This window comes from Labrus bergylta, chromosome 2 (genome assembly GCF_963930695.1).
Source record: "Labrus bergylta chromosome 2, fLabBer1.1, whole genome shotgun sequence".
NCBI classification, from domain to species: Eukaryota; Metazoa; Chordata; class Actinopteri; order Labriformes; family Labridae; genus Labrus; species Labrus bergylta.
Window position 1 is genome coordinate 32913327 of NC_089196.1, and position 26184 is coordinate 32939510.

Consider the following 26184-nt stretch of genomic DNA (forward strand, 5'->3'; position numbering starts at 1 on the left):
AAACTGATGTAGAGTGAGAAAGACTTTCATCTACTTGTGTTATTTTGTGTCGAGTGTCTAAAGTGTCTTTGGTAAAGAAAAGGAGTTCAGCAGATCTTGATGCAGAGCGACCACAGTCAGGTCAGGTCGATGTCGATTTCACTGAAAACCTGTAACCCTCAATAAGAATCCTGCAGTCAGAATACAAAATAAAGAAAATCACAAACTGAATGATAACACCTGTAGATGTCATCTGGCATTCTGGATTTACTCAACATATTGTTAGAAGAAACGATAGAGATGCATTATAGCCTTCAGTGTGTGTAACTAAATGGTATATGGAAAAAAAACACTTCAATGGTGTGTGTATTTGTTCTGTTATCATTTCTCTCTTTGGCTTCCTTTTTGCTGCTTCACTGCTTTTTATACATTTTCAGCTAAGAGGAAAATGATCCTTCGATTGGTCTTGGCGCTATCCAATTCCCACGGTAACCTGACTCGTCATCAATCTTAAAACTTTTCTTATTTCAATAAAAGTAACTGCTTTCATTTATCAATATTTCACCTCCAAGCAGACCCTTATTCTAAAAGACTGAACACATTGGTTTGGGTTAGGCCACGATAGTAAAAGAGTTCAAAGAGGAGACTTTAATGCAGCGAGGTTACAACTGTTTATTGTGTGTGGTTCTGAAAAGCAAGGAAAATATCTATGAACAAAATTCTTCACATATACATTCCTATTATAATTGTAAAGTAATCTGGGGAAGCAGTTTTCCACTTATACAATGTTAACCATGCATCTTTTAGCATCCTTACCTTCCTTTTTCTCATTTTAACACCAAACAACACAAATCAGAATTTAAGTTAATATAACCATTAAATGAATCTGAATTTTAGTATCTATTCAGTTCTTTATCTTTTGTTTACAATTTAAACAAACCAGTTAAATGTGTTCAATATTAATTATTATTTACCCTTCTAATTTAATTGTTTCCTGTGAACACTACACTATAAAACCAGAATGCAGAGTGCATCACTATGAAATAAACAGCCTACATTAAATACATGTCACCATTCAAACATTCTGAACAGATAATTACCAAAGAACACAGCACACTTACCAAAGGTATCTCTGCTGTCTTCCTTTCATTGAATTCAGCCTGAAAGTGTCTCAGCCTCTCACCTCACTCCTGCTCTCACACACACCGCTGACACTCCTGTCTGTCAGTTAGAGCCACTCAGCAGGTTTACACACCTGGCTCACAAAGGTTACCTGATTTCCTGACCTGCTCAGTGCTGCTCTCCAGTGTTCAATACAAACTTTAAATAAAGGCTGACAACAGAGATAACCTGATAAGTAATAATAAAGCTGATTAACCTTTAAACACAAAGTAAATAAAAGCATATAAATATTTAAATTTTCAGTTTGTCCTTAGATTTTAACAAAACAAAGACTGATTTAAAAAAATCCCCCAGACACCAAACATTTGTTTTATGGAAAATAACTTGTTTCTTGTGTGTTTTTTTCATTAAGAATATTATCATCATGTAATCAAACTGGCATTTAAAGGGTTAAAAATCCTGATAATTATTCAATATTTGATCGTTTTGATCAGGACTGAAGTTGATCAAAAGATTTAACCCAAAAAAGCAGAAAAAAAATTAATCTGTATTATTTTTATAGCAGTTTTTGGAAGTGAACATTGTTGTCCTTAATGACTCAAGAGGGTAGTACATTTTAAATCTGATGCTACACAAAAACTAACAATGCATCAAAGTCAATATTTTGTATAATCTTTGACATATCCAAGACTGATTTTTTTTAAAATCCCCCAGCCACCAAATATTTGTTATATGGAAAATAACTTTTTTTTTCATAAATAACAACAGAGATCAAGTAATGAAATTGGCATCTAAAGGGTTAAAATCCTCAAAATGATTGAATGTTTGGTAGTTTTGAGCAGGGCGGAAGTTGTTTAAGAGATTTATGCAGAAAGAAGCAACAAACAAAGTAATCTGTTTTATTTTTATCGCAGATTTTTGGAAGTGGACATTTTTGTCCTTAACGACTGAAGAGGGTAGTAAATTAAACTGATGCCTGAGGGTTTAAAGTGTTAAAGTGTGTAAAGCTGTTATCAGCCGCAACATGATACAATGTTTGCCCCACACACACACACACACACACACACACACACACAAATACATACACACACACACACACACACACACACACACACACACAAATACATACACACACACACACACACACACACACAAAAACACACACACACTTGAGTCCCCACAGTTCGCCGAGTCGGGTGACGAGGCTTTTATAGGTTTGGTGACGTGGGGCTGTACTCCTACGTCATACTGTACTCCAAAAAAACTGTTAGAGTTTTTCAAACAGAAGGGCAGACACTATGCACATTTCTAACACAATATTTCAAATTTCAATACTTTGTACTCAAATGTCGAGATTGGGACTTGGATTGATCCATAACACTACTTAATACTCAAATACAGAGGTTTAGAGTTGAAGAAAGTGGTTTTAGGGTTTAGTTACACTTTAACCAGAGCTGTCTCAGTGCTGCGGTTTGGTCCAAAACCTGACTGGAAGACATCCAAACAGTTGTTCAATATCAAGAAGTTATTTAACTTCTGAAACACAGCTTTGTCTATCATTTGACCTAACAGAGGAAGATTTGATATAGGCCTGTAATTATTCATTATTGTCTAGATTGTTCTTTTCTAGTAGTGGCTTGATGACTGCTGTTTTCTGGGCTTGTGGGAAGACACCTGAGAGACAAGTTTACCATTTGTAACAGATCTGGAGCCATGACTCCTCCTCCTGCTGCCAATATCAAGACAGCAGGAGGAGGACTTTAATTGTTTAATTGTCACTTGTTTTTTATTGCTGAGATCAGAACAATACAGACATTAAAGAAGGGGGTCCATTGTTTTTCTGTAATGTAGAACATTTAACCCCCATTACCACCCCCACCCCCCATTATCACGCCCCCAACCATGAAACAGACCAGCTGGACAGAGTGAACAGAGTCAGCTGATCTTCAGTCAGCAGTGTTTCTCAGACTGACAGACCACACAGAGACACTGAAGAACCAGGAGACCAGAACATAAACCCAGGATAGAGAGGTTCAGTGAATGTGGTGTTGAAGGTGTGGAGGTGGATCAGTGTGTCAGAGGAGACTCTGTAGAAGGACAGAGAGCAAGCAGGACAGTCCACATACACTGCTACTCTGTGAGAGACAGAGGAGGAGGAGGAGGAGAAGGAGGAGGAGGAGGAGGAAGAGGAGGAGGAGGAAGAGGAGGAGGAGATCTTTGTTCTTATGTTTTTGTGCCTGACAGAGTAACCTCCATCAGAGCAGATCAGACTCCAGGACTGATCATTAAATCCAAACAAACATCCACTCATGTCTCCTCTCCTTCTGATTCCTCTGTAACTCACTGATACAGAAACCTTTCCTCTCCACTCGACCTCCCAGTAACAGCGACCAGTCAGACGAGTCCTACACAGCAGCTGAAGCCAGTGTTCAAATCTGTCTGGATGATCAGGATATGACTGAAGCTCCTCCACATGTGTCACCTTCCTGTTGTTGTCAGACAGTTTCAGTTTTCTGTTCACTGTGTTTGTGTCCAGTTCCAGCTCACAGGCGTCTGATGGAGAGAACGAGACACAACACAGCTGCAGGTTATCATCTGTTCATTCATCAACAACTTTACTGACACTTACTGATAGGGGTGTAAAGGTACACGTACTCGGACCGGACCGTTTCAGTACAGGACTGATCCGAGTACGCGCTGAACAAAAGTGATTTAATCTGTGTTCCCACACGGACCGCAAAGCAGAAGCACACCTCATGGTGGAGGAAGGCTGCGGCTGCTGGTATGGGACACAGCTTTTAGTTAATAACTAAAAAGTTCAAACATAAACTGTGCAAACTGTGCAGATTAGTAGTTCCTCGAGTCCTGTTGGTCTGGACAGTTGCATATAACCGGGATGGAGTCCTTTTTACAGACTTACTCTTAAGTTTTGTTTTCATTTTCAGCGATGATCCCGCTCAAACTAAGAGCAACAGGGGAGGGGGAGACGCGTCTGTGTGGGAGAATAACCTGCAGCATGATAGAATGAACACCTCCCTCCCCATTCCCACAATAATGGACAAAGAGACGTTGACAAGACGAGAGTAGTGTGCCGTTGTTGTTCAGAGGACATCGGGTACGTCACAGGCAACACGTCCAACTTATTAAAGCACTTGAAAAGGCACCACGTGAACGTAAACATCACTGCAACTAAGAAAAAACAGACAGCCTTTTGCTAATAATTCTAAACGGGCCAAAGCCATAAAAAATGCCATTGAAGTTCTTATATCGACAGAGGGAAATATTAATAGTTCAGAAACTACACTGTCCCAGATGTGATTAGGTTTATTATGTGCTCAAAGAGCATTCAAAAAAGTGTTGCCTTCATAAACTAAAGGGTGGAAGTGTAATTTAAAAGAAATATTTTTATATATAGGCTATATTAATGACTTCATTTCATTCTAAAATACTTTATTTCATTCATATCTTTTATTTATTGGAGACTCTTTTGGTTGAAGGAAGCAGCATGAGTTTATTTTATGTTTTTGTTACAATGTTTAATTTAAAATGTTATTAAAAAGTAACCTGAGCAGGTGTACAAGTCTGAACTGTCGATGCTGCACTTAGTCCAATGTGTAAAAGGGAAATTATAAATGTTCCTAATAAAGAAAAAAAAGCGTTGCATCAGGTCCCTTTACTGTAGTGAAAATGTACCAAACCAAAGCTTCAAAACTGAGAACTGTACCGAACTGAAATGTTTGTGTACCGTTACACCCCTACTTACTGAGAGTCAATCAAACTTACAGTTCATATTCAGCACTGAATGATGTTTGACAGCACTGAAATGTAATAATCCACTTCTAATCAAGTTCAAATGGAGTTACCATGGCAGCCAGGAAGAATGGAGATCCAAATCAACAAACACATGCAGTGAATAAAGTCTGACTAATCAAAGCGCAGCACAAAGAATCTATGAACCATCTGCTGTCTCCAACTGTTCTGTCCTCAGAGGTCACATTCAGCACAAACAGGAGCCTCATTTCCACTTTCACTGTCACACACAATGTGATGGCAGCAGGAGTGTGCCACGTCCCTTTGTCCTGTCTAACTACTTTTAAAATGTGTTTCTGAAGTCATGGAGACCATTTCTTTTCCATCAATCTAGGCTCTACAACATACATGTTTTTGTTTTAATTGAAATTTAACTGGACTGGATGAACAGATCGAAATCTGAAGAAACAGATGACAACTCAGTCCTTGTGAGTTTTTCTCTGCTTGTCTAAGGTGTAGGCCACGCCGTCCCGACCTCACCTGGCCACCTGGCGGCCTGCAGCTGACTTGTGTATTGTTGTTGGATGTTCCTGCTGGCCTGTACTATGGTGATCGTGGACTTTGCTGTGTGCCTTACTGTCTGCACAGCCAGAAGACGAGGAGGAGAGCTAGCTTATGTCTCTAAAGATATTCTGTTTCTATTTCATCACTGAATTCACGTCTGGATGTTTTTGAGGAGAGAACTTGATGTTGGAGACTCTGCATATTTACATGTTTATGAAAATGAACGTCAAATCAAAAATGATTTCTGCTGTTTTTAAAGGTGATGAGCTCCTCGAGCTCGACTACGAGCAGCCGGCCAGCAGCCAACATCAAAATGTGAAATGTCACAAAAACTGCATGTTGTAAAATATACATTTCTGTTGGCTACCGCTTCCCCCCTACTCTGGCTCGGCTGCTGGCGGTGAAGAGGCCTGCCTGACAACCAGACTGCCGGCTGCTGCTCTCCTGCTCAGATTGTGTCCAGACGGGTCCCCCGTCTGCCACAAAATTGGTCCTTTCCTTATCCTGGTTTGGCTCTCATTCCTGCGGTTTTCCTGACCCCGGCTGGCGCCCGGTAGCTTGCGGCTTTCAGCCTGCGGCTAGCAGCTGCTCTCCCTGCTGCGGACATGGTACTACTAACATACTCCGCTCTGCAACTCCAGAATGTCGCCTGCCACTTCTCTCCGGACAACCTTGCGTCCATTAAATCTTTTGGACTCCTGCGCCGTCCTCACTACGTGCATAGGGCTGCCCGATGCAAGTTTGTTTACACTGACCATGCTATCCCCACTGTAGTGTCTGACCGGCGCCATCATCACAACAAATCACACGTGCACACCAGAAACCTGATACCTGTTGTTGTGTGTGTTGACAGAACCACTCCTCTCTCCCCCTCTGCTTCAGAATACACCACCGCCTCATTTATGCTGCAGAATGCTCGCTCCCTTAACAACAAAGCAAACCTATTTCACTAAATATCAAACTTTACTGACAGATCCACGTCATCACAATCATTCAAACCGATGGTTTTATTTAGGCTATAATCGCGCATGTAGTGAGCCGTTTCCAATAAGTAACTTTCATTATGACAATTTTTAAACATAAAATAAAAAATAAAAGTCCGCCACATACATATTGCATCAGCGCCGTCTCGCCTTCATTATCCCGGACGGACCTCAGAGGACCGGACTTATACACTAATGTAATCACTGATGTAGAGTTAAACATTAGACTAACACAAAGACCATAGAGCCTCCAGTTTTCATTAATATATTTCAATATCTTGCATTTATCATCAATTGTGATTTTTAGTTTTAATAAAGAGTGCACAGAGACATGGCGGTGGCTTCACACATTTCACCTCCTCCATACTCAGCACATCAACATCAGATGTATTTATTCTGTAAATAATTCAAGTGTGGACATTAAGTCGGGGCATCTCTGACACGATCATTAAGCCATATATTTGATCATAATTAGTCACAGTGCAGACGGAGATGCCCACGAAAATATGTGACCAACAATTCAAAGTTTTTGTTGGTTGATCAAACCTTTGATTAATAATATGATAGAGTGAGGGAGAATGCTGACTGACGTGTCCTCTCTGCCACTATATGAAGAAATCAGTGTGGGTCCTGTAAACATGTAAACATTGCAGATATACTCGTGCGTAATGATGAACGGTGGATGTTTTGGCACATAGGACAGCGTGAATGCAGCAGCGACGTGGTGTCATTCTCTGAATTTTCTTCAGTTCGTGATCCTCCTGCTGCAGCAAACTACCGATATGTCCATTTTATCCTTCACTTCATTCACAAGTTCCTTTGTTTCTGGGTCAGAAAGTTTCGTTTCTTCGTCTAAACTTCAGTTTTCGTGATCCAACGCTGGAAACCTTTGATCTGCCCCCTCGTTTGGATGCATTTTCATTCACGAGCTGCTTTGCATTGACCGTTTATGGTTGAATGTGGGCGTGTAGAGGGCGGAACATGGGACTAATCTACGTGCGCACATTTCCAGGTGGATGGTGATTTATAAAGGGAACATTGTGTGCAGGTGTGCGTACGAACGGTTTTATAACTCTGAATCATTTTGTGCGCATGCCATTTCCGGGTTTTTGGCACACGTACATTTTTAGTATGAATTTTACGCACTCTTTTATAAATGAGACCCCTGGTCATTTTTAAAAACCTCCTCAAACACCATCTGTTCACCAAAGCATTCAGCCTCATCTAACACTCCCCTCAGCTGATCACCCACTCCCTTTCTCCTTCATTTGTTTGTCTAGTGTTTCTATCCTTTCTCTTCTCTGTTTGTGTTTTTCTATTCCTCTCTTGTTGTCTCCCATTACGCCCCCCCGCCCCCCCACACACACACACACACACACACACACACACACTTTGTAAAGCATCCTTGGGTTTCATGAAAGGCGCTATATAAATCTAAGTTATTGTTATTAACTTCTCTGAGAGAAATAAAGAAATCCTGTATTCACCAGCCATAGTCTCTGTCTGATTGTTCAAGAGCATTTACTCTTCTACACTCCAACATGTGCTGCTGTGTTCTGATGAAGAGAAATGAAAACACACTCACACATCCTCGGATCAGGCTTCAGTCTGTGCAGTCCACTATGGTCCAACCTGGAGGAAGAAACCAGATCAGAATCTATTTCATACATCTTCATTTAAATCCAGCATCAGACAAGAAGCAGAGTTCATCATTCAGAAACAGTGAGACAGCTTCTGTGTGTCTGTCTGTACCTCAGTGTCTCCAGTCTGCAGTGTGGATCCTCCAGTCCAGCAGACAGCAGCTTCTCTCCTTGTTCTCCTGGATGATTGTAGCTCAGGTCCAGATGTCTCAGGGGGGAGGAGCTTAGGGCTGAGGCCAGAGACGCACAACCTTCTCCTGTGATCAGACAGTTTGACAGACTACACACACACACACACATATAAACACCAACACACACAGGGGAAATAACTTCATATTTAACTTTCTTTATTCCAGTCCAGCTTCCTCAGACTAAAAGACTGAGAGCTATAGAACGAGCTCAGAGCTTTACAGCTTTAATGTGGTAACATACAGGAAAACTTTAAACCACCACCAAGACCCATTTAATAAATGATTCATCAAGAAAACGTGATCTTAGATGAATAATGTGGATCAGCAGCACACTAACCTGAGAGTGTCCAGTCTACAGAGTGGACTCTTTAAACCACTACACAGCAGCATCACTCCTGAATCATACAGGTTGTTGATGCTCAGGTCCAGCTCTCTCAGACTAGAGGACTGGGAGCTGAGGACTGAGGACAGAGCTTCACAGCTTCTGTCTGAGAGGTTACAACCACTCAGCCTGAAGAGGATATGTTTGGTAAGTTAATCAAAATATCAAATAAACTAAGTACATTTAAGCTTATTGGGTAAACTTTCACATGAATAAGTCCTTACCTGAGCGTTTCCAGTGAACAGTGTAGAGTCTTTAAACCACTACACAGCAGCTTCGCTCCTGAATCCTGCAGGTTGTTGTTGCTCAGGTCCAGCTCTCTCAGACTAGAGGACTGGGAGCTGAGGACTGAGGACAGAGCTTCACAGCTTCTGTCTGAGAGGTTACAGTCACTCAGCCTGAAGAGGATTCAGAAGAACACAAATGAAAGCAATTACAAACTATAGTTGTTATTTCTGAATGAAGAGAACTACATTTGAACTGGATAGTTATGTGAGCACGTACAGAGCTTTGTTTGAAGCTTTGATCACAGGCAGTAGCCTCAGAAGAGCCTCCTGTGAAGCAGAGTATTTCTTCAGGTCAAACACGTCCAGATCTTTTTCTGATGACAGTAAGATGAAGACCAGAGCTGACCACTGAGCAGGAGACAGTTTATCTGTGGAGAGACGTCCTGATCTCAGGGACTGTTGGATCTCCTCCACTAGAGAACGATCATTCAGTTCATTCAGACAGTGGAACAGATTGATGCTTTTCTCTGCAGACAGATCCTCACTGATCTTCTCCTTGATGTACTTGACTGTTTTCTGATTAGTCTTTGAGCCACTTCCTGTGTGTGTCAGCAGACCTCGTATGAGATTCTGATTGGTCTCTAGAGAAAGACCGAGGAGGAAGCGGAGGAACAAGTCCAGGTGTCCATTAGGACTCTGTAAGGCCTGGTCCACAGCACTCTGATATAAATGTGTTGGGTCAGGTTTTTCTCTGAATACTTTAGACCTCCAGGATGTTGTTTGATCTTCTGACATCAGATTGACTCCAGAGTTGATGAAGGTCAGATGGACATGAAGAGCAGCCAGAAACTCCTGAACACTCAGATGGATGAAGCAGAACACCTTGTCCTGGTACAGTCCTCTCTCCTCTTTAAAGATCTGTGTGAACACTCCTGAGTACACTGAGGCTGCTCTGATATCGATGCCACACTCTGTCAGGTCTGAGTCATAGAAGATCAGGTTTCCTTTCTGCAGCTGCTGAAAAGCCAGTTTTCCCAGAGACTTAATCATCTTCCTGCTCTTTTTATTCCAGTGTGGATCTGTCTCAGCTCCTCCATCATACTTGATGTTCTTCAGTTTGGACTGAACCACCAGGAAGTGGATGTACATCTCAGTCAGGGTCTTGGGCAGCTCACCTCTCATTCTGGTCTTCAGCACATCCTCCAGAACTGTAGCAGTGATCCAGCAGAAGACTGGGATGTGGCACATGATGTGGAGGCTTCTGGATGTCTTTATGTGGGAGATGATTCTGTCGGCTTCCTCCTCATTTCTGAACCTCTTCCTGAAGTACTCCTCCTTCTGTGGGTCAGTGAACCCTCTGACCTCTGTCACCATGTCAACACACTCAGGAGGGATCTGATTGGCTGCTGCAGGTCTTGTAGTTATCCAGAGGTGAGCAGAGGGAAGCAGTGTCCCCCTGATGAGGTTTGTCAGCAGCACATCCACTGAGGTGGACTCTGTGACATCAGTCAGGGTCTCGTTGTTTTTAAAGTCCAGAGGAAGTCGACACTCATCCAGACCGTCAAAGATGAACACAACCTGGAACTCTTCAAACCTGCAGATTCCTGCTTCATTGGTTTCAGGAAAGAAGTGATGAACAAGTTCCACCATGCTGAACTTTTTCTCTTTCAGCACATTCAGTTCTCTAAAAGTGAATGGAAATGTGAAGTGTATGTCCTGGTTGTCTTTGTCTTCAGCCCAGTCCAGAGTGAACTTCTGTGTTAAGACTGTTTTCCCGATGCCAGCCACTCCCTTTGTCATCACTCTTCTGATTGGTTCATCTCTTCCAGGTGAGGCTTTAAAGATGTCTTCTTGTCTGATGGTTGTTTCTGGTCTGTCTGGTTTCCTGGATGCTGTTTCAATCTGTCTGACCTCGTGTTCATCATTGACCTCTCCAGTCCCTCCCTCTGTGATGTAGAGCTCTGTGTAGATCTGGTTCAGAAGGGTTGGGTTTCCTGCTTTAGCAATCCCTTCAAACACACACTGGAACTTCTTCTTCAGGTTAGATTTGAGTTTTTGTTGGCACACTGCACCAAACGTTCCTGAATAAAGAAAGAACTGAAATCAATGAACAGATCCTGATATAAATGACAAGACTATCTAAGTTTGGAACTTTAAACCTCTTTGTCCTTTTTCTAAAATACTAAATTTGTTAAAATGTTCTTACTGCTCTGCAGACAGTCAGCCAGCTCCTCCTGCTTCATTCTCCTCAGGAAGTGCAGAGTGATCTTCAAAAATGCCTCTTTACAGCTTCTCCCCTGCTCTTCATCCTCACTCTGACTCTCTAAGCATTCTGGGTAATCTGGACTCAGAACCCTCTGGACTCTCTTCAGCTCGTTCTTCACAAAGGTGATGATGTTCTCCTCCAGCAGCTGGAACAGAAGGAGACACTGGATATTTAATATAAACTGGTAGAACTCAACATGTGGTTCATCTGTCAGTCTGAAGGTCAGCTGGTCTAAACAGAACAATAACTTAGCATTAAATTATTGTAATGGTAGTGTATTAATTAACAGTGTGTTGAACACACCATAAAGATGGAGTCCAGGTCTGTTGGATTCTGCTGGTCTGATTGATCTCTGTGAATGTTGGAGCTCTCCTGTTGAACTCTGTGACAGGACATATAACATAAGAAAACAACGAGATATATATAATGAAACTCTGAGCCAAGATATGAGTCTTAAAACAACAGAGACATAACATTTACTTTATTTTTTATTCTCACCTTCCATCAGGGGCTGCTACGTGCTACGTACTACAGGTGAGTGTATTGCATAATTTCCTGTTCTCCGCTGTATTGTGTTGTTCAGTGCTGATCGTTAGAGCTAAAAGCTAAAAGCTAAAAGCTTAATTGTTAATTTTTGTCTAGTTTCTTACGACTGTTGTTTCCAACACACTGTACGTTCAGACAAACAGAAGTAATCGAAAAGCACTCTTTCTCTCTAGCGACAAACCTGCTTAAAAGTTTTGTTTATTTTAGCTACCTACTCTTAGCCTAGCTTTGCAGTTAGTTTTATTTACAATGGCTTTGTTTTCTGTCTTTCCCTCCCCTGCTCTCTCCTGCTCTACGTGTCAGATGTTAAGTTACTCCACGTCCTCCTTTAGTGATAATCTAAGAAATGTAGTTTATTTTTAGCTTTGGAGGCGAGGGTGTCTGAGTTAGAGAGATGGCTCTGCACCACTGAGTCAGAGTCATCATATGCAGCAGTAGTTAGCCAGCCACCTGTAGCTGGTGCGGGCCGACATATTGTTTTAACAGTTTTTATCACTCTCCTCCAGGTGCAATAGAACGTACAGTTAACAAACAGCACATTACCCCTGAAGTAGCCACAACTCTTACATAAAATCTTACAGAAATACCACCTTACCATCATCCTGTGAACAACTTGTTACCGATTTTATTTATAAACTGAGGACAGTGCTTGATGCCTGCGCTCCAATCACAACTAAGACAGTAAAAACAAAAAAGGTCGTTCCATGGAAAAACAATGCGACCAATGCACTTGAGAGACTGCAGACTGCAAAACAAAAATAGATATTGATAAAAAATATACTTGTAGAAGCAATAAAAGACTACAACAAAGCCATCCGAAAATCAAGACAAGAATATTTCTCAAACCTGATAAACAGCCCCAGACATCTTTTCAGGACAATAGATTCTCTGTTACACCCCACAACCAATAACAGCTCAGTGCTCTCAGGATCTTTAAAAAAAAAATGTAATTCTAGTCTTCTAGTTAACCCTCGACCAAGGCTGAATTTTTCTTCTTTTGAAAGCCTTGTTCTTAGTCTTTCACATCCAGTCTCAAGAACCTTTCAGCCAGTTCTAGTTGTTGTAGTTTGCCGCCCTCCTGGCCCATATTCTGAATTTCTATCTGAATTTGCAGAATTCTTATCAAATTTATTCCTTAGCAGTGATAGAATAATTGTTGTAGGTGACTTCAATATCCACGTGGATGTTGATAATGATAGCCTTAGCACAGCTTTCATGTCATTATTGGTTTCACCCAGGGTGTAAACGAACCTGCTCATCGTTTTAACCACACCCTGGATCTTGTTTTACCTTCTGGCATTGAAATCCAAAACCTTACAGTTTTCCTAGAAAATCCTCTTCTATCAGACCATTTCCTTATTACATTCGACTTTGTCCTACCAGAATTATCTCTGCTTAAAAAAAAAGTGCTCTCTAGAAGTTTATCTGATAGTGCTGTAGCTAGATTTAAGGAAGCTATTTCAGCTGCTTTTGATTCAGTACCATGTATCAACCCTGTTGGAAACTCTTATGATAGCTTTAGTCCCTCTCAGCTAGATCAGTTTGTTTATAGTGCAGTGGATTCACTGAGAGTTACTCTTGATTTGATTGCTCCCCTATAACAGAAGGTTATCAAACGGCAGAGACTAGCTCCATGGTTCAACTCAGAAACCTGTACTCTAAAACAATCGTCGGGATATTTTTAAAGAATATGGCGCTCGACCAAAACGGTAGAATCTCATTTATTCTGGTAGGATAGTCATAGGAAATATATGAAGGCTCTACGTCACGCTCGAGCTGCCTACTACTCCTCTCTAATCGAGGAAAACAAAAGCAATCCTATATACCTTTTCAGCACTGTAGCCAGGCTGACAGAGAGTCATAGCTCCATTGAGCCTTGTATTCCTTTAGCCCTCAGCAGTAATGATTTCCTGAGCTTTTTCAACAACAAAATTCTAGACATCAGAGACAAAATTGGTAACCTCCTGCCCTTACCTGGTGCGGATACGTCTGATACGGCAGAGACAGTTTCAGGACCTGATATTAATCTAGACTGTTTTTCTCCAATCAACCTTTCAGAGCTAAATTCAATTATTTCTGCATCGAAACCGTCAACCTGTCTTTTAGACCCAATCCCAACCAAGCTGTTTAAGGAAGTCTTTCCCTTAGTTAGCGACTCTATATTAAATATGATCAATATGTCTTTACTGGCAGGCTATGTACCACAGTCATTTAAAGTAGCGGTAATCAAACCTCTACTCTAAAAACCTACTCTAGATTCAGGAACTTTAGCTAACTATATCCTATACCCAACCTTCCTTTTATCTCAAAGATCCTGGAGAAAGTGGTAGCTAATCAGCTGTGTGACTTTCTCCATGACAACAGTTTATTTGAGGAGTTTCAGTCAGGATTTAGAGTCCACCATAGCACTGAGACTGCACTAGTTAAAGTTACAAACGATCTACTTCTAGCTTCAGACAGGGGATTTCTCTCTGTGCTCGTCTTGTTAGATCTTAGTGCTACTTTTGACACCATTGACCATCAGATCCTATTATATAGACTAGAACATTTACTTGGAATTACAGGGACTGCTTTAAGTTGGTTTGAATCCTACTTATCAGACCGATCTCAGTTTGTACATGTTAATGATAAGTCCTCTATGCACACCAAAGTTAGCCATGGAGTGCCACAAGGTTCAGTGCTTGGACCAATTCTCTTTACATTATATATGCTTCCTCTGGGAAATATTATGAGGAAACACTCCATACAGTTTCATTGCTATGCAGATGATACTCAGCTTTATGTATCAATGAAGCCCGATGGCACCAGTCAGTTATGTAAGCTAGAAACGTGCCTTAAGGACGTTAGGACCTGGATGACCAGACATTTTTTGCTACTTAACTCAAAACTGAAGTTATTGTGCTAGGCCCTAAAAACCTCAGAGATACTTTTTCTAGTGATGTGACTGTCCTTAATGACATCAGCCTGGCATCTAGCACCACTGTTAGGAATCTAGGCGTTCTATTTGATCAAGATATGTCCTTTAGCTCTCACATCAGGCAAATTTCAAGAACAGCCTATTTTCACCTTCGTAATATAACCAAGATCCGGAATATCCTGTTGCAAAATGATGCAGAAAAACTAGTTCATGCATTTGTTACCTCCAGATTGGATTATTGTAATTCTCTTTTGTCAGGGTGCTCTGGTAAATCTCGAAAGACTCTTCAACTAGTCGAGAACGCTGCAGCTTGTGTACTGACTAGAACTAGGAAAAGGGACCACATTACTCCTGTGTTGGCTTCTCTGCACTGGCTCCCTATACAGTCTAGAATAGAATTCAAGATCCTTCTTACAAAGCTCTAAATGGCCAGGCACCATCTTATCTTAAGGAGCTACTCGTGCCGTACTGCCCCTCGAGAACATTACGGTCCCAGAATGCAGGCCTACTAGTGGTACCTGCAGTCTCTAAGTGTACTATGGGACGTAAAGCCTTCAGTTATCAGGCTCCTCTCCTCTGGAATCGTCTTCCAGCCGAGGCAGACACAGTCTGTATTTTTAAGAATAGACTTAAAACTTTCCTTTTTGATAAATCTTATAGTTAGGGCTGGTGCTGGTATAGACCAGCTCTTAGTTATGCTGCTATAGGCTTAGACTACCGGGGGAACTGGCACCTTCAGCTTCTCTCTGTAGAAGCTGGTTGATGGCCTGCCAGAACAACTCCCTCCCCACCGGATTGTTGATGGACGGCTTGCCTCCCCCCCACCCCCTTGCTCCCTATCCCTCTTTCTGCATCTTATCCCATCTCTCCCCCTATCCCTTTCCAAGTCTGGTGCAGTCTAGGCCTGTGAAGGCTGTTAAGATCTGGCTGAAGATTTCTGCCTTTTAATAAGGCAGTTTTTTCTTACCACTGTAACTTTTGCTGCTTTGCTAAAGTGCTCATGATGGATAGGCCGGATCTTTGTAACATAACAATGAGTAAGGTCTTTTACCTGCTTTTTGTAAAGTGTCTCGAGATAACACTTGTTATGAGTTGACGCTATACAAATAAAAATTGATTGATTGATTGAAATTGATCTAAATGTGAGGTTTTTGCTGGCTACTTCAGGGATAAAATAGTTGACATTAGGTCTGGTATCTGTCAGCAAAGCATGCACACCACACTTTTTCCAGTATCATGTACAATCAGTGATGTCAAGTTGGAAAGTTTTGCTCTGGTTGATGCTGCAACACTCACGACAGTGGTAAAAGAAATGAAGCCATGTGTTCCCTTGACCCAATTCCAACATCCCTTTTTAAAACCAATTTTAATTCAGTATCAGAAGATGTCCTCGACATAGTAAATCACTCCTTACAAGCTAGGTGTCGTCCCTACTGATTTTAAGACTGCCTTAATTGAACCTCTTTTAAAAAAAGGGAACCTGGATATTTTAACACCTAGTAATTTTAGACCCATCTCAAACCTGCCATTTTTAAGCAAAATTTTAGAGAAGTTAGTTTTTTATCAGTTGAGTGCCTTTTTAACCTCAAACACTACATTAGAAATGTTTCAATCTGGCTTTAGGAGACGCCACAGCACTGAGACGGCCCTGCTAAAAGTAGTTAATGATGTCAGAAAAAACCTCGACAACAACAAGCCTTCTGTTCTGGTACTACTCGACCTCAGTGCTGCTTTCGATACTGTTGACCACCAGATTCTTTTAGATAGACTAAGTGAGCATGTAGGCCTTTCTGGAAATGTTTTTAACTGGTTCACCTCGTATTTGTGTGACAGAAAATGTTTTGTATCGATAGAAGACTGCACCCCCAAACAATACGAGGTCTCCAGTGGGGTACCACAAGGATCAATTTTAGGACCACTACTTTTTGATTTGTACATGTTACCCCTGGGTGGTGTCATCAGGAGGCACGGAATCTCTTTCCACAGCTATGTGGCTGTGTCTCCTGATGACACCAGACAAATTGACTCACTTTTTAATTGTATTTTAGATATAAAAGCCTGGATGTCACAGAATTTTTTGCAGCTCATCCAGGACAAAACAGAGGTTTTAACCATCGGTTCAAAGGCTCAGAGAGAGAAACTGGCCCCCAAATTACAAAAAATAGGACTCAACCCAAGTCAAGAAGCTCCGAATCTTGGGGTGATCTTTGAGTCAGGCTTTAATTTTAAGGCCTGCATGAAGGGTGTCACAAAAACAGCATTTTACCACCTGAAAAACATCGCCAAAGTGAGGCCATTTCTCTCTCTGAGCCAAACAGAGAGCCTATTGCACGCTTTTATTACTAGCAGGCTGGACTATTGTAACGCTCTCCTTTCTGGTCTTCCTAAAAACACAACAAATTGGCTACAGCTACTACAAAACTCTGTACTGACAAAGACCAGAAGGAGAGCACACATCACACCTGTTTTAAAATCGTTACACTGGCTGCCTGTTAGTTTTCGTGTTGATTTTAAAATTATTTTATTAGTTTATAAAGCATTACATGGCCTTGCACCAGACCACCTATCAGATATGATTTTAGTTTATGAACAAATACAGCCCCTCAGATCCTCCAGTTCCTCTCTCTTAGTTGTTCCACAGAGCAGGACAAAAATCTTTGGCGATGCTGCTTTCAGCTGTTACGCGCTGAGACTGTGGAACAACCTTCCTAAGGGTCTGAGAGGAGCCCAGAATATCGAGATTTTTAAACGCAGTCTTAAAACTCATTCATTCAGTCTGGCTTTTATATAGTGCTTTATATCAATTCAAATCTTAACATTACTGTATTGTGTTTTTTATCCTACGACAATTTTAAATATTTTCCTCTTATGTATTTATTTTAATATCTTGTTGCTTTTATGTGTCGTATTTTATTTCAATACATATTTTTTTAATTCTTATTGGTGTGCATTAGTCTCTCAATGATTTTATCAATGATTTTATAAACTACTTTTTTTCAACAACTTTTCTGCACTCTTGTTAAGCACTTTGAACTGCAGTTGAATTTGTCTGAAAAGGTGCTGTATAAATAAAGTTTGATTGATTGATTGATAGCTTGGCTTCCCCCCCGGTAGCTCCCGAGCAGCCGGGAGGCAGTGGCTGAGTTACTATCCGAGGGAAGCGTTGTCGAAAATCGAAGCACACGGTTCCCCCACCAACCACTTCACGTTTCAAACTAATTTTCCCCACTCAGCGACACACCGGCTGAGAATAAAACTCTGATTATTGGAGACTCCATAGTCCAAAACGTGAAGCTAGCGAAGTCAGCGGGCATAGTTAGGTGTATACCCAGGGCCAGAGCGGGCGAAATCGCATCTCATTTAAAGTTACTGTAAGAGTGAAAATGGGATATGCAAATAAGTTAGAAACATATGTTTATTATGTTCTTTCTCTATGCAGACATAACTTTAGTATTTTCTTAAATGATTGCTATAATGTTGGTTACAAGTGTTTACAGTAATGTTAATATCCTGTTATTAGGTAGGCCACCTAGTGGGCGCTGTTCAGGCAGGAGTGAGCTGTGGAGTGAGAGGAGAGAAAAAGGAAGAACAAGAGGAGTTGTGAAATGTACCGTGCGTTGGAGAAGCTGACTAAAGTTATGAGAAAGACACAGAACGCGTTTGGACTGCTTTATTCCTTCACATACACCCACGTCGCTTACATTGCTGACAAAGACTAAAGGTAGATTTGATACAATCGTAATTCATGTCGGCACTAATGACTCCCAACTACACCAGTCGGAAGTCACTAAGGTTAATGTGGAGTCGGTGTGTACTTTTGCTAAGACAATGTCGGACTCCGTAGTGTTCTCTGGACCCCTCCCAAATAAGACCAGTGATGACATGTATAGCCGTATGTCATCACTCAACCGCTGGCTGTCGAGGTGGTGTCCAGCAAACGATGTGGACTTCATAGATAACTGGCAGTCTTTTTGGGGAAAACCTGGTCTGCTAGCTAGAAACGGCATCCATTGGACGGTGCAGCTCTATTATCTAGAAACATAGCAGAGGTTATTAGTCCAAAACCTTGACAACAACACAGAGTTCAGACCAGGAGGCAGAGCTGCAGTCTTACACGCTTCTCTGCGCCTCCCTTAGATCTGTCTCCCAGTCACTATAGCTGTAATTCTGAATCTAACTGTAGTTATACTATAGGTACTGTGTCTGTCCCCCGGCCCAGACCCGTTTTTTTATAAGTCATCCAAATGTAGAAAAAAAATGCGTAAATTGTCAAAATCTTATTAGAATCAAAACTACGAATACGATTTTGCAAAAAAATCAAAAAATTCACTACGGACTTTTTAACATTAGGTCCTTAGCATCCAAATCTCTTTTAGTGAATGATCTGATATAAGATCAGCATATTGATTTACTTTGTTTGACTGAAACCTGGCTGTGTTGAGATGAATATGTTAGTTTAAATCAGGGGTGTCAAAGTTCTATTGGGTCGGGGGCCGGATTTGTTCAAATGAGACCTCAAGGGGGCTGGACTAATTATGCAGACATCACTATAACTCAGCACATGGATATATAGGCTAATGTATGATTAGAAAAAAAAGGAGAAAAAAAAGGTACTTGTATAGAAAACTGCATGTTAACGCATAAAATGTAAAAGTACATTAAGCAGAGCTGTTAACTCTGTCATTGCAAACTGCATGTTGGCACATGGAAATATTTAAATGTACTACATTACAGAAGAAAACATCAATAATTATGTTTTGTTTGAGATTATTATATTATGTTTTAATATTTCTGTTCAAGGTCATAGAAACTTTGACACAGGTTATTCTAGAGAGAGAGAGAGAGAGAGAGAGAGAGAGACTTTAGATGTGTGTGTGTCAGGCCACAGCACAGTTTGCACTCGTTAAGGTTCATTACAGATAAAACCTGCTCACATGAATAAGTTGTCATGCAAAGACCAAAGTCACCTTCAGGTATTTTAGTATTAGGCATTATAAAATGATAACATGTTTCCAAACCAACAGACTTGAATTGATCCTTCAGCGTTGATCACTGCAGTCTGATCAGCACCGTGTGGAGTGTTCGTTCTTCAACTAAGTAAACTCAGTTAAACGACTTCTGATATGAGTCTGGCAGTCCGTTCTTCTACTTGTCCGCACTATCGTAATCTAACTCTGTCACTGACGTTTTATGCGTCATGAATCTGTTTCATCTCCGTGCGTAATTCAAGGAAGAATTTTAACGCTGCTCCACGGTTAAACCAGCGGACCTCTATGATCAGGCAGCCTGTGCATGATATCATTTTTGTATGAGAATGAAATGTTCAGTAATAGTTATATTTTTACAGTCTGATGAAAGCTGGTGATAAAGGCGCAACAGCAGTCTACTGCATTTAGAAGTGATGTCGCGCTGAAACTTTTAGGTGATCAACACAACACGTTCACCTCTGAGAGACCTAAAAATGAACCATCTGTAATTAAAATCAGTTAATATTCATTTTAATTTACTGTTTTTACAATAACCAGAGGTAAAATAAGTCTATCATCAGGCTCAACGCCGGTGTCCACAACCTACACTTAGTCTGGATGTGAGGAGACGGTCTGGGCCGTTACACAGGACAGAGAGGATTGTTTTTTATTTGCACGAGCCGCTCTTTGTGGCTCACTCCATAGGAAGCTTTGTGATTATCAGCCAAAACTTTTGTTTTCCATCAGTCAAGACAGGAGAAACTGGTAAGAAGTGTGAACAGAGCTGAAGACCGTCAGGATGAGCGCGCAGTGCAGCGGTGTGCCTGTCGTTAAGTCCCGTGGCTCTGATAAAATTCTGGCAACTTGTGAGCAAATAAAACTAAATAAATATCTCCCCTTCGATCTCTCTTGAAAACCTGCATTCTGTGTCACCTCTCTCAGGTGTTCAGTCTGTTTTCTGATGTGATGTATTACCAGCGTAATGCAGGAGCAGATCTTGCGCTCGGCCACTCGTCTTTTTATGATACTCCCTGCTGAGAAGATAAAGTTCAAAGTGCCCCATTTAATTAATATTCGTATCATGATATCAACCTTCACGTTGCTCATTTTACATGGTCACAGGTCACATACATCGCAGGTTTTAATAGAATTCGGGGAAATACGTATTACAAATATTTAATTTATAAAAAATCTCAAAATATTTTTCAATACATTTCCTCCTTTTTCCCAAAATGTCTCACGGGCCAGATGAAACCTGCTGTCGGGCCGGATACCTCACCACTGGACGACGTGGTGGAGTAGCAGCTATTTTTAATTCTAGTCTTCTAGTTAACCCTCGACCAAAGCTGAATTTTTCTTCTTTTGAAAGCCTTGTTCTTAAGCCCAATTCACACATACTTCGTGCGCGCTGCGGTCCGTCAGTGCCGCGCACTACGTTGTACTAAGCTGCTAGTCCATCACTGTGTTCACACAGGGCGCGCCGCGGTCCGTCTCCGGAGCGTGCCACCAACGGCACTACGCTCTGCTCCGTTTCAAATACGCAGCGAGTCTATTTTCGTCGGAGTACGCTGCAGGAATGCATCAACCTGGACAGAATATGACAGCCCGGACAGGAAGTCAGACAAGGAAACGCACAAAGCATCCGGTCAATTTCAAAATAAAACACAATATACGGACTCGCGATCATATTTTTCATCACTTAATCAACGTCAAAACAGGAACCGAATTAACAACAATGCATCCTCAGAAAGACAAAGCAACATGTTGTTTGCATGTTTTTCTCTTTATTCCCGTGGGATCTTGTAGTTCTCCTGTGATGTGTCATGGGTGCGCTCCGCTGCGCTGACGTCCCAGAAACGGATCCAGTGTGAACAGGCGCGAGACGTCCAACGGAGCAAAACCGTGGCGCTGACGGACCACAGTGCACACAGAGTATGTATGAGTTGGGGGTCAGTCTTTCACATCCAGTCTCAAGAACCTTTCAGCCAGTTCTAGTTGTTGTAGTTTGCTGCCCTCCTGGCCCATATTCTGAATTTCTATCTGAATTTGCAGAATTTTTATCAAATGTAGTCCTTAGCAGTGATAGAATAATTGTTGTAGGTGACTTCAATATCCATGTGGATGTTGATAATGATAGCCTTAGCACAGCTTTCATGTCATTATTAGACTCTATTGGTTTCACCCAGGGTGTAAACGAACCTACTCATCGTTTTAACCACACCCTGGATCTTGTTTCAAAGATCATTTTTAATCAGATTGTTCCAGTTTAAACTGGCAGATGGATAATCAGTAATCAGGAGGCAGAGGTGAAGTTCTCCACAGTTCTCTCTGTTTCTATTAGAACAGTATCTCACTCAGAATACAGCCAACACTGTGTCTGTCCTCAAATTCTTTAGACTGATGAAATTAAAGTTAACAGAAGACGACTTAAACATAAACACAGCTCAGAAAGATGCTGTGGTTAGTAACTTAGATTTACAGATAGCAACATGCAGTAATATGATCTCACAGAGAGAGAGAGAGAGAGAGAGAGAGAGAGAGAGAGAGAGAGAGAGGAGGGAGATATATGAGCTCAAGGTGCCAGTTCCCCCAGTAGTCTAAGCCTATAGCAGCATAACTAGGAGGACTTGTCCATAACAACTTCAGGAACCTCAACCTGGAACTCACTTCTGGGACAAAGTCTTCAGACTGACATCACTTCAGATGGGAATAAGTGCTGCTTGCACCATCACAGTAGTTTTTATATTGTGAGTAAGTCCAGAATATGGATCCTACAAGGTTTGTAAAAAACACTCAAAAGCTTTGAAGATCTTTGTCTGCAGTCTTCATGATACATCTGCTCACCAGTGTCCTGCCAAGATCACTGGACCAAATGTTCAGCATACCACCATGACATCATCCCTGATGTACTAAACGTGCCTCAGCTGAACTCAGGTACCATTCACTAAAACAAGGATCAAGTGTTAAACTATGTAGTCCAGGAGAAAGTGTAGTCAGATATCAGTACAATGGTCAGCTGGATCAGCAGGATGTATGGACCAAGTAGGTTAGTGAACTTGACCTGCAGCTTTCAATGCCCAACATCTCACCAGCAGAACCTCATCAGGTTCAGGATCTGGGCTGTGGACAAAGTCAGGACATCCAACATCCACCCTGTGGACCATAATCCTCTAATCACAGTTTTTAAACCGTGGCTCCTATCCTTGATGGTGCATGCTTTAAAATGGACGTGCAGAAGCAGACTCTCAGTGAATGAAATCTGATATTGTGGACAGTATGTCTGTTTGTTTTGGTCATCATTGGGAGTGAGGAAGGAGAGGACTTTCATTCTACCTGAGGGAAAACAAAATTGTTCATTCATTAAAAATGCTTTAATTGGGGTGCTGGTGGCCTCGCGGTTAGTGTGCGTGTCCCATGCAGGGAGACTGTAGCCCTCCAAGCGGGTGGCTCGGGTTCAAATCCGACCTGTGGCTCCTTTCCTGCATGTCATTCCCCATTTTCTTTCTCCTTTATTTCCAACTCTATCTACTGTCCCGTCTAAACAAAGACCCCAAAAATAATTATTTCCTCAGATTAGTCTCTTTTTAAGGTTTGGCCTATTATTTTGGCAGGTTTATTTTGCTTGAGACAATTTGACTTTGTCCAAGAATATTTAGCTTCTTTCTAGTAGGGCTGTTTTTGCTTTAAAGTCATAAAGTCCATCACACTGTCGGCTGGTTCTGTGTCAGGCAGGTTAAGTTCTGACAGGGTCAGGAAATAGGGCGCAGGGAAAGACCCAAATGCAAAAATAAATGGACTCACAGCTGCAATAAAATGATTCTTTTCCACATTTTACAGCCTTCAGGAAGGTCAGGGTTCAAATACAAACACTTCAAAAGAAAAAAACACAAAATAGAACCAAAGCACACAATGATAATGAAGTGGTGAGAAAACTAAATGAAGGTGATGAGGAAAATGAAGACAGGTGAGTAGAGTAGAAGGGAAGGTCTGGGCTATTGAAACCTAGAAGAGAAGGAGGTGAATTCTGAGGACCTCTGGTGGAGAAGTAGGAGAAACAGGAGAAAAGTATGAGTCCTGGGAGAGGTGAACATGGACTGAAGACTGAGAGTGATGTAAATGGCTGAGGATGAAAGAGTGAGCCTACAGAAAAGCAGAACAGAGCTCTTTGTCAATTTCAGATCTCACCTTCCATCAGGCGGAAGTCCATCTTTAAAGAAGATTGGAATAAGTTTAGACCGATCACTCTTCATGGACACACAGCTGGGTCCAGGAGAGTCTGGTCTCTGTTCCTGCATCCTGATACAAACAAAAAGCTGGTTAATGAAATAATTTAGAACAAAGATCATTTTAAATCAGATTGTTCCAGTTCAAACTAGCGGATGGATAATCAGTAATCAGGAGGCAGAGGTGAAGTTCTCTACATTTCTCTCTGTTTCTATTAGAACAGTATCTCACTCAGAATACAGCCAACACTGTGTCTGTCCTCAAATTCCTTAGACTGATGAAATTAAAGTTAACAGAAGACGACTTAAACATAAACACAGCTCAGAAAGATGCTGTGGTTAGTAACTGAGATTTACAGATAGCAACATGCAGTAATATGATCTAACAGAGAGAGAGAGAGAGAGAGAGAGAGAGAGAGAGAGAGAGAGAGGCTCAAGGTGCCAGTTCCCCCAGTAGTCTCAGCCTATAGCAGCATAACTAGGAGCTGGTCTACACCAGCGCCAACCCTAACTATACAATTTATAGTTACTTTTAAGTCTATTCTTTAAAATACAGAGTGTGTCTCCCTCCCGTACCCCACTGGAAGATGATTCCAGAGGAGAGTAGCCTGAAAACTGAAGGCTCTACCTCCCATAGTACATTTAGAGACCGAGCAGCATTTACAACGAGCAGCAATTACTATTAGGATACAGAACAGATCAAGATCAAGAACTTGTCCAGAACAACTTCAGGAACCTCAACCTGGAACTCACTTCTGGGACAAAGTCTTCAGACTGACATCACTTCAGATGGGAGAATCAAAGCACACAATGATCATGAAGTGGTGAGAAAACTAAATGAAGGTGATGAGGAAAATGAAGACAGGTGAGTAGAGTAGAAGGGAAGGTCTGGGCTATTGAAACCTAGAAGAGAAGGAGGTGAATTCTGAGGACCTCTGGTGGAGAAGTAGGAGAAACAGGAGAAAAGTACGAGTCCTGGGAGAGGTGATCATGGACTGAAGACTGAGAGTAATGTAAATGGCTGAGGATGAAAGAGTGAGCCTACAGAAAAGCAGAACAGAGTTCTTTGTCAATTTCAGATCTCACCTTCCATCAGCAGGACGTCCATCTTTAAAGAAGATTGGAATAAGTTTAGACCGATCACTCTTCATGGACACACAGCTGGGTCCAGGAGAGTCTGGTCTCTGTTCCTGCATCCTGATACAAAAAACAACATTATCAGTTACTGGGAGCAGCAGATGAGACAGTGATGATGATGATGATGATGATGAAGGTGGAGTGATGTGAGTGCTGAGCTGTGATATGGAGAAGAGTCATGGGCCCTTTCTGAATAGCCACAGTTCAGTAAACTCTCGTGGTCAGTATGCATATTTTGGGTCCACCTCAGTATACTGAACATTTCAGTATGAATACTAACTTCCGGGTTTTATGCAGTATGGATCAGATGCGTGCTTTCAGGAAATGAATTGTATTTTACCCACAATGCTGTGTGAAATTAAACGTAAATCGTCACGTTCGCCTCCAAATCAAAACAAACGAGCGTGGATTAATTTAATACATTTTTAATCTAGAGTTAAAGTCCCGACTGAAATCACTACTTTTAATTAAGAACAGAAAACAGATGTCTGCATTATTATAAAACCTTTCCCCCTCTATTTAAATAATGATTTCACTATTTAAATGTGTCTTTATTGGTTTACTTTATATTCTGTATATTACTGTCTTTCATTTGTACTTTTCTTTGGGCTACTGTATGTTATTTAGTTATTTAATCTTTTACTTGTGATATTGTTTTGTTTACTTGACTGTATGCGCATTACTCTTCTTGAATAAAGCTTAAAAAAAAAAACGGTGTATGCGGCCGGTTTGGGTAACGTGAATGACGCCACTTCCATACTGAATGAATCAAGTAGGAACAAATATCTGCTACGTGCACCTACTGAATAGTAGGTACTAACAGTATACAGCACGGATAGTAGGTACTGACTACAGACAGATTGAGTAGGTACTTGGCAATTTGGATACAGCCATGGACAGTTAGAGATCCTCACCTCAGAGCTTCATGTTCCTCACACAGAGAGGTTTTAGAGGGAGGGACTCCCTCCTCTGTGTCCTCACACTGATCCATAGCAGAGCGCCCCCTGCTGGGAGAGCTGCACTCTGTCACTACAACAACACTGATGGAGTTCTGCTGCTGAAGTCACATCCAGTCAAAGATCTTCAGCTGTGGAGAAAACAAAGAGAAGAAGCTGCTGATTCACCTTCATCATCATCATCATCATAACCTCACTGTCAGTCTACACACATCACATCTACCTGGTTCACCTTCAAAAAGGGAAAGCAGCACCAGCAAAACCATGGTTATCTTATGGTCCAGCGTGATTGCTGGGCGCTCTTCTTTGCTGCTGCAAGACACATTTTTCTAGC

General features: G+C 41.4%; 3 protein-coding genes across 3 annotated transcripts in view; 1 reads left to right on the forward strand and 2 right to left on the reverse strand.

The window, feature by feature from the left end:
• The window catches only part of LOC136181101 (NLR family CARD domain-containing protein 3-like), a 785212-nt gene that overhangs the window by 562262 nt on the left and 196766 nt on the right, over window positions 1-26184 (reverse strand). The window contains exon 2 of the mRNA XM_065961411.1: window positions 25809-25981. Within this exon, the coding sequence (XP_065817483.1) occupies window positions 25809-25885 (77 nt within the window). The 5' untranslated portion in view covers window positions 25886-25981. The remainder of the gene's footprint in view (window positions 1-25808; window positions 25982-26184) is intronic.
• The window catches only part of LOC136181107 (NLR family CARD domain-containing protein 3-like), a 432016-nt gene that overhangs the window by 32273 nt on the left and 373559 nt on the right, over window positions 1-26184 (forward strand). The window lies entirely within an intron of this gene.
• On the reverse strand, window positions 6800-11252 carry LOC136181143 (protein NLRC3-like; the record flags this gene model as incomplete). The annotated part of the gene is made up of 4 exons (XM_065961618.1): window positions 6800-8318; window positions 8567-9009; window positions 9116-10919; window positions 11045-11252. Coding segments are annotated over 3 exons (2190 nt in total), but the record flags the coding sequence as incomplete, so codon positions are not given.